An 8962-nucleotide genomic window follows, 5' to 3' on the forward strand; every position below is an offset into this window, starting at 1 on the left:
AGTCTAACATATGTTCAAAAGTAATACGTAATAAAATGATGAAGCCTAGTAGGTTTAAGTATGAGTGTAAGATACACTAAATGACCAAGTGCATTGTCATTTGATGAGATGCATTATGAAATGATGAAATAAACATTCACGTAGTAAGAGGTTATTAACTATGAAATGCAAACGTGCTAATTTGAAGAATGTGGTGAAAACATGATATGAGGCTAACCTATATGATGAGAACAATCTCAAAATAGCCTAAGTAAATGTTATCGATACGTATTCACCAATGAGAATGTAAGATAATGAAGAAGCCAGGTTTCATGACGTATGAGTTGAATGTAATGGAACTTTATACACAGCATAGATAGGCTAGCTATGAGCAATGATGCCTTCTTTCGGGAAGGGCGAAGGTTCATGTAACTCTCATTAGATGATACAGTCCAGCTTACAGGGTATGGGTCTCCATACATCTCTTAGTCTTTGAACATATACTGCCAACATAGTAAACTAGCAGGGTTAAATTCCCATATACGCTAGCATGTTATTGAGTCACTTTGGCCGGTGATTCAACCTCTTTTCGGTGTGGGTGAGACACTAGATTTATTGATGCTCACATGATCTATGTCAGTTAAAGTTAAAGTTCCCAATGAATGAATGAGTCCAGCCTCAAATGAAGCATATAAAGAAATGAAAGATACCGAAGGTGTTAGGATTGGATAATAAAGCGGTGAGCTATACTCACGTAATGACATTGAGTTATTACTGATCATTGCACAACAAACCCGATGAAAGTCTTAAACTACATCCTAGGTATAGTTGGTGTTCGCACTGGTCTATGAATGAAATAAAATGAAGTACGTATGAATGGATGAAGCAGACTATGTGTTTGCTAATGAAGACTCCCTAGTTGAGGTCCTATATGTTGAGCCCTCATTTTGGAAAATCTTAATGTCAAGTCCATGATTCCAAGGTCTCATGGCATATGAATGAATGATATGAAAGAAGCTATGTGTTATATGTTATGTGCAATGATATGGGTTATATGAAGATGTTATGTGTTGTGTGAAATAAGATATTTATAATGATGCATGTTACTCTCATGGCATGACCTTCCTAATTCAATTTTGAAAGTTCACTAATTTTCCAAATCCCAATTGGGCAAGTCTACTGACTTAACTTCCAAAAATCATGTCGTTAGGAAAGAGTTATTATTTCTCATGCATGTCCTTGGTGTGTGCATGCATAAATTCATACTTAGTACAGGTGTGTACTAACCCCATACATCTGTACTATTTTAGGTGCTGGCATAGGTGGGCGATAGAGCAACAGGATCATTGTTGCAGCTATCCGTCCATCAGCATTCATCTGTAGTTTGATAGGTCCTCATGCTTTCGAGGAGTCTACTATTTTACATTCTAGCGTTGTTTTAGAGTTGAACTAGTGGATCATGTTCCACTAGCGTTCCTTTCCTGATTAAATTCAGACTTTGTATTGGTTCCATTTTGGTAATTATACAATTAAGACTTCATGAACTATTTCTTTCAGTTGCTTATCTCATTAATGTTAGATGGTTGATGATGAACGATTATGAAATATTACGAATGTTTAGCAAGTATGTTTAAAGAATCAAAAGTTTCAAATTTTCTGCTAAAATTAACCTACGTAAAGTAAGGATGACGTAAGTAGGCTTGTTTGCAACCTCTGAGAGGTCAACAACACCGGTCTCGTCTGGGGTCTTGATTCCCGTCGTGACAAAGTTGGTATCAGAGAACTACTTTAAATTATGAGAATAATGGGTTCACATCAACCACATTGAGTGTTTTCTAAGTCAGGATAGTGAATTGCACCACTATCCTTTATTAGAGACGGCATGATGCATATGAAAAATTTCCCTTCTTCTGACCTTATCGTGCTTTTTCTAATGTCTGAGTTCTTGCTTTTATGAGCGTGTCAACATCAATCCTTGTTGTTTTCAGAGAATGAACAATTGGAGAACTAAGGGTCAGATGAGGGGAGGAGCAGTTGCTAGGGGTAATCATAATCCATCCTAGGCTCCAGGTGAAGGAGTGGCCTTGCCAGTTAACCAGTTGAGTTGACTGATGCTGAGGTAAGGGCATCACTAGCTCAGATGGCATGGGTCATTACGATGCAGGCTCAGTCTATGACCGCTAAAGTCAACCGGTAGGATGTTTAGAGGGAAAATCCACCGGTTTGTAGCATGGCTGACAGGCTACGAGACTTCACGAGGATGAACCCTCCCATTTTCACTGGGTCTAAGACATCGGAGGATCCTCAAGAGTTTGTGGATGAAGTACATATGATTCTGGTGGCTATGGGGGCCACAGACACCGATAAGGCTGAGTTGGCTTCCTATCAGCTCAAGGATGTTGCACAGACTTGGTGAAAGATGTGGCAATATAGTCGTGTCTTAGGTGGAGTGCCACTCACATGGGAGATGTTCAACACAACATTTATAAAAAGACTCTGCCATAGAGCAATGAGGGAGGGAAAGTTTGAAGAGTTCATCAACCTTAAACAAGGCTCTATGACAGTCAGGGAGTATTCCCTGAAGTTTGTTAAGATATAAAGGTATGTTACTTTCCCTAGTATTTAATAGCATAAATAGGGAGAATACTGAGCTTTGTTGATATCATCCAGGTATGCTACTTCCCTGGTTTCTAACAGCAAGGATGAGATGAGCAAGTTCCTCATAGGAATCAATAGAGACCTAGAGGAAGAGTGTCGATCTACAATGCTCCATTATAATATGGATCTTTCTAGGTTGATGGTGCATGTCTAGCACGTAGAGGACAGCCGCCGAAAGAGAGGTGTTCGTGATGTTAGGAGGTCTAGGCCTCAGGATCAAGCAGGTCCCAGTTATGGAGGCCACAGAAATAACTTTGGCATCCGTGAGCAGCCAAGGTTCAAAAAGGGGCAATAAAGTTTTGGGAATTCAAATCCTCAGACGGGTGCTACACCTAGAGGAGGCAAACCTGAGCCCAAGAAGGGCAATGGAGGTGATATGCAGCGTCCTAAGAAAAATTGTGCTAAGTGTTGACGAACTCAAAGTGGAGAGTGCAGACAGGGCACAAATGCCTGCATCAATTGTGGTAAGAGTGGACATATGGTCAGAGACTGTCCACAGAATAGAGATCAGGATGGAGGTAATGCTCAACCTAGGCCTAATCCACAGGGTGCAGAAGCAGCTGAGCCTCCCAAGAGGAACAAATTCTATGCCCTAAAGGACAGGGAGGAGAAGGAGAAGTCTGGTGATGTGGTTACAGGTATGCTGCAAGTATTCTAAACTTTTTTTTATGCTTTACTTGATCTAAGGTCTGCGCTTTCCTTTGTAACTCCTCTGCTTTCCCTTACTTTTGAAGTATTACTTGAAGTTCTGCATGATCCTATAGTGGTAACTACGCCTTTAGAAGAAAATGTAAAAATTGATAGCGTATACAATAATTGCCCAATAGTTGTAAGTGGTAAGCCTATGTGTGCAAATTTAATTGAGTTACCCATGCAAGATTTTGATATTATTCTTGGCATGGACTGGCTTCAGAGTTGTTATGCTTGCTTGGATTCTCGTAGTAGTGTGGTGAAATTTAGCTTCCCTAATGAAGAAGAGTTAGTCGGGGAGGGGTACAATACGAGTTGTCCCAATCTCTTGATTTCAAATCTTAAGGCCAACAAAATGATGTCCAAGGGGTTACTATGTCATATTGTGAGTGGTAATGATTAAGATCATTACATTCCTTCCATAGACTCAGTGTCATAGTGAATGAGTTCCTAGATGTGTTTCCTTAAGATTTGTCTGGAGTCCCTCCCCTTCGAGAGATTGACTTTGGTATCGACTTAGAACTCGATACCAAACCAATCTCAATTCCTCCTTATCTAATGGCTCTAGAAGAACTCAAAGAGTTGAAGTTGTAGTTAAAAGATCTCACTGATAATGGTCTCATTCAGCCGAGCATATCCCCTTGGGGTGCTCCATTGTTGTTTGTAAAGAAGAAAGATGGGACCCTTAGAATGTGTATCGATTATCGGCAACTCAACAAAGTCACTATCAAAAAAAAGTATCCATTCCCCAGAATAAATGATTTGTTCTATTAGATTCAAGGATCTAGTTTCTTCTCTAAGATTGATCTTCGTTCAAGGTATCATCAGCTTAGGATTAGGGATGGAGATACCTCAAAGACAGCCTTTTGTACCCGCTATGGTCACTATGACTTTCTAGTCATGTCATTTGGTCTCACGAATGCACCTGCTGCATTTATGGATCTCATTAACGGGGTCTTCCATGAATACCTTGACTCTTTCGTCATTGTATTCATTGATGACATTGTCATCTACTCTAAGACAAAAGAAGAGCATGAACATCATTTGATACTAACCTTGCAAGTACTTAGACGACATCAATTGTATGCAAAATTCAGCAAGTGTGAATTCTTGCTAAGATCAGTGACCTTCCTGGGTCATGTTGTGTCCGATCAAGGTGTATAGATGGACCCCAGGAAGACTGAAGTTGTTAAGAACTAGACAAAGCCCCTTACTCCCACAGACATTCGTAGCTTTTAGGAATTGGCTGGTTACCATCGCAGGTTTCTGGAGGGATTTTCTTCCATTGCATCCTCGTTGACAGCTTTGACTAAGAAGAAAGTCAAGTTTGAATGGATGGAAACTTGTGCAAAGAGTTTTCAAGAGCTCAAGGACAAACTCACTTCAGTCCCGGTGCTTACTCTACCTAAGTGTGGTGAGAATTATATGGTTTTATTGTGATGCATCTAGGGTTGGTTTATTATGTTCTCATATTGGCTGGTAAGGGGATAGCCTATGATTCCAGACAGCTCAAGGTTCATAAGAAGAATTATCCTACTCATGACCTGGAGTTGGCAGTTGTGGTGTTTGCACTGAATGTATGGAGGCATTATCTGTAAGTGTCTCTAGTACATGTTCACACAGAAGGAGTTGAATCTACGTCAGCGGAGATGGTTGGAGCTGTTGAAGGATTATGACATGACTGTGCCCTACCATCCAGTTAAGGCTAATGTTGTAGCTAATGCTTTGAGCAGGATGATCATAGGAACTACAACCCACGTTGAGGATGAGAAGAAGGAGCTGGTGAAAGAGGTACATAGACTGGCCTGACTGCGTGTGCGATTGGTTGACTCTACTAGTGGGGGTGTTTTAGTTCATCCTATTTTTGAATCATCCTTGGTAGTTGAAGTCAAGAGGGGTCATCATCTTGATCACGTGCTGATGGAGTTGAAGAACTCGGTGTTGTTAAAAATGAATGAGTCTTTCGCTTTGAGAGGTGATGGCATACCTAGATACAAGGACAGGCTGTGTGTACCGGATATGGATGATTTGCGGACCAGGATTGTGGCAGAGGCCCATGGTTCCAGATATTCATGGCATAAAGAAGGACATTACTTTATATGTGGCTAAGTGTCCTAATTGTCAGCAGGTTAAGGCAGAGCATCTTAAGCCTAGTGGTCTGACTCAGATTATTGAGGTTCCGACTTGTAAGTGGGAGGCCATTAATATGGACTTCGTGGTTGGTTTTCCAAGGACTAGGAGGTAGCATGACTCCATATGGATTATTGTGGACAGATTGACTATGTCTGCCCACTTCATCCCTGTGAAGTCTACTTATAGAGCCGAGAATTATACGAGACTCTACACTGATGAGATTGTGAGATGGCATGGGATTCCCTTGTCTATTCTTTCAGATAGAGGAGATCAATTTACTTCATATTTCTGGAGATGTTTCAAGAAGATCTAGGGCACGCAGGTAAATCTTAGCACTACCTTTCATCCTCAGACATATGGGAAGGCAGAGCGCACCATTCATACAGTGGAGGAAATGTTGAGAGTGTGTATGATTGACTTTAAAGGTAATAGGGATTACCATCTTCCTTTGATTGAGTTCTCGTATAATAATAGCTATCACTCCAGCATTGGGATGGCACCGTTTGAGGCACTGTATGGTAAGACGTGTAGATCTCCAGTTGGGTGGTTTGAGGTTGGAGAGTCATCATCCATTTTGTGTCTGGAGATCATTCATGAGGCCTTAGAGAAGGTCAGAGTGATTATGGACTGTTGGCTACTGCTTACAGCCGAGAGAAATCATATGCAGACAATAGGAGGCGGCCCTTAGAATTTGATGTTGGTGACCACGTTTACTTGAACATATAACCTCTGAAAGGGGTCATGAGATTTCGTAGAAAAGGGAAGCTGAGTCCGAGGTATGTGGGTCCATATGAGATCCTATAGCATGTGGTTGAGGTGGCCTATGAGTTAGCATTGCCTGCGGAGGTAGATTCTGTCCATCCAGTCTTTCATATCTCTATGTTGAAGAAGTGCCTAGGTGATCCAATATCGATTGTACATGTTGAAGGTTTGGGGGTCAATGAAGACTTGTTTTATGAAGAGGTACCTGTTGAGATCTTAGACAGACAGGTCAAGCGGCTGAGGAACAGGGAGATTTCAACAGTGAAGGTATTATGAAGAAATTATCTTATTGAGGGTGCTACGTGGGTGGCTGAGGCCGACATGAGGTCCCACTACTCTCAGCTTTTCATCTTTTGAGGTTATACTTCCTACTCTTAAGCCTATGTTTGCTTATCTCTTCATATTTTGTTGCTATTGGTTGACTGTGCATAGGGATTATGTTATGATCTGATTGGCTTTTGATTGTGTAGTGGTAGTGCCATTCGAGGACAAATGTTCCTAAGGAGGGGATAATGTAACAACCCTAAAATCGAATAGGATAAATATTTAAGGTGATTTAATTATTCTTTAAAATTATAAAATTTTAAGGGCATAATGGTCCTTTCACTTATTAATTAAAATAAATCAGATTTTGTATTAATTTAATTAAATCCTATTTTGACTAAGCCTTGAATTTAGTCTCCTAATCCTAATAACTCTCTCCCTCACGTTTCTCAACACTCTTACACGTCTCTCAACTCTCATTCTCTCACGTTCTGACTAACAAGAAATCTCAAGAACAGTTTAATAACAATTGTTCTTCACACATGAAAAACACACAAAATGTTTTAAGAAAAGGAAGGTAATCAAAAACGTCAAGGCAAAGGGAGGTTGGTCGTCGAGTGGCGTGTATGTTGAGGAGAATTTGGGCTTGGTTTGGAGGAGATTCTGGGCAGCAGCTTCACACTTGAACAACAAAAAAAGTTATGGGTTTCTCTCCTGAAATTCTTTCTCCAATAGTATTTTCCTTCGAACGATGCTCAAGGTCTTGAAAACTAATGTTTTTCCCCTTTGTATGTCCTTATCCTTAGCTCCCAAAGGAATTCGTAGGATGGGAATGTTGTGCTTCTAGATTTAGGCATGAATGATGTATTTATATTAAATGTGAACATGTTTATGTCAGGGAAATTACGAAAATAATATTCAAAGTGTGATAAAAAAGTTGGTGTGTGTGTGCACGTAGGCTGTGGTTGTGGCCACGGTTTGGGGTTGTCTAAATCATGTATTTATTGTGTATTTTATGTGTGCAATGTGTATACAATGTTATGTTCATCACCATGAAATATAGTGGATTGAAATAACCATCTTTTAGCCAACTAAACTTATGAACTATGTTACTAAAAATTAGTTGAATAATGACAAGAATTATCCAGATTTGGGTACTCTATAACAAGGTTAAAATCTGGGTTTTTAAAGGGAAAATAAATAAGTGAGGTCAATGGGGATTGAACCCAAGACCTCACATGTTGAGATTGTTGAAAAAGAACGAAAAACGTGAAGGAGCTGAGGGGAATCGAATCCCTTAGCTACTTTTTTCGCGAGGCAGAGAAAAATGAAAATGGAAGTTGGGGGATTCGATCCTAGTTGCTGATTTCGCCTCAAAGAAAAAAAAAGAGAATGGGATAGGGGGGAATCGAATTGCAGTCTATGGGGAGAAGGAGGAGAAAATAAATTAAACAAATAATTGGGAGGCATAGGATTCGAACCCACGACCACCAGGTACACACGAAAGAAAAGAAAATAAGGAAAAATAAAACGCGAGGCGTGGGAATCAAACCCACGATCTCAAGGTTGGAGGAAGAAGTGAAATTAATTAGGAAATGAAGTGAGGCTATGGGGGTTCGATCTCACAACTTCACTGCCACTCACCCAATTTAAATAAAATAAAGATAGAGAGACTGTGTGGGTTAAAACCCACCACCTCACAGCCTTCAAAGCGAAATTAAATGAAAAATCAATGAGGCTGTGGGGGTTTGAACCCACAACCTCTTGGTTTGGGCGAAAATGAGCAATATATTCTTAATGAAAAATAAAAAGAGGTTGAGGGGGTTCGAACCCACAACTCTTCGCATAGATTAAGAGTAAAATTAAATAGAAAATCTATCCTTCAATGTTAATGTTGAGATTTAATTTAGAGTTCTAATGTTATGAACATTAGAAATAAAATCAATGAAAAATATAAATGATATCCAAGTTATTCAAGATTTGGGTTCCCTTGCCCAAACTTCCGTATTGTTACATAATTCATACGTGAGTAAAATATCCAAGTGTAATGCTTATGTCAAAAATCAAGATCTTGGCATATATACAAGATACATAAGTCTTGTACTATATAATCTTAGGAAAGTAAGAATCACTTAACAAACTATGAATGAAGCCCCAAGGCTTGTATGTATAGACACATAAGTCTAACATACATTCAAAAGTAAGTGAACCTAAGATGTACGTAATGAAATGATGAACCCTAGTAGGGTAAGTATGAGTGTAAGATACATTAAATGACCAAGTGCATTGGCATATGATGAGATGAACAATGAAATGATGAAATGAACATTCACATAATAAGAAGTGAGTAACTATGAAAAGCAAAGGCGCTAATTTGAAGAATGTGGTGACAACATGATATGAGGCTAATGTATATGATGAGAGCAATCGTAAATTAGCCTAAGTAAATGTTACCAATACGTACTCACCAATGAGA

General features: G+C 39.6%; 1 protein-coding gene across 1 annotated transcript; it reads left to right on the plus strand.

Annotated features, from left to right (window-relative positions):
- The first annotated feature begins 2209 nt into the window (after positions 1 to 2209).
- LOC138337488 (uncharacterized) lies at positions 2210 to 6698 on the plus strand. Its single transcript, XM_069287402.1, has 13 exons — positions 2210 to 2391; positions 2650 to 2665; positions 2792 to 2913; positions 3073 to 3275; positions 3372 to 3615; positions 4590 to 4719; positions 4812 to 4904; positions 4951 to 5118; positions 5456 to 5545; positions 5721 to 5782; positions 5935 to 6070; positions 6265 to 6489; positions 6693 to 6698. The coding sequence occupies exons 1-13, from the start codon at positions 2210 to 2212 to the stop codon at positions 6696 to 6698; spliced, it is 1677 nt and encodes a 558-aa protein (XP_069143503.1).
- Positions 6699 to 8962: the final 2264 nt, after the last annotated feature.

The sequence above is a fragment of the Solanum lycopersicum genome, chromosome 7, assembly GCF_036512215.1.
Source record: "Solanum lycopersicum chromosome 7, SLM_r2.1".
NCBI classification, from domain to species: Eukaryota; Viridiplantae; Streptophyta; class Magnoliopsida; order Solanales; family Solanaceae; genus Solanum; species Solanum lycopersicum.

Excerpts from the sequence above, each read along its gene's own strand:
- LOC138337488 (XM_069287402.1), top strand. The coding sequence starts at position 2,210 with ATGGCTGACAGGCTACGAGACTTCACGAGGATGAACCCTCCCATTTTC. Across the intron at positions 3,276-3,371 it reads GTCTGGTGATGTGGTTACAG|TATTACTTGAAGTTCTGCAT; the intron begins GTATGCTGCAAG and ends TTACTTTTGAAG. Across the intron at positions 5,783-5,934 it reads AGAAGATCTAGGGCACGCAG|CTATCACTCCAGCATTGGGA; the intron begins GTAAATCTTAGC and ends GTATAATAATAG.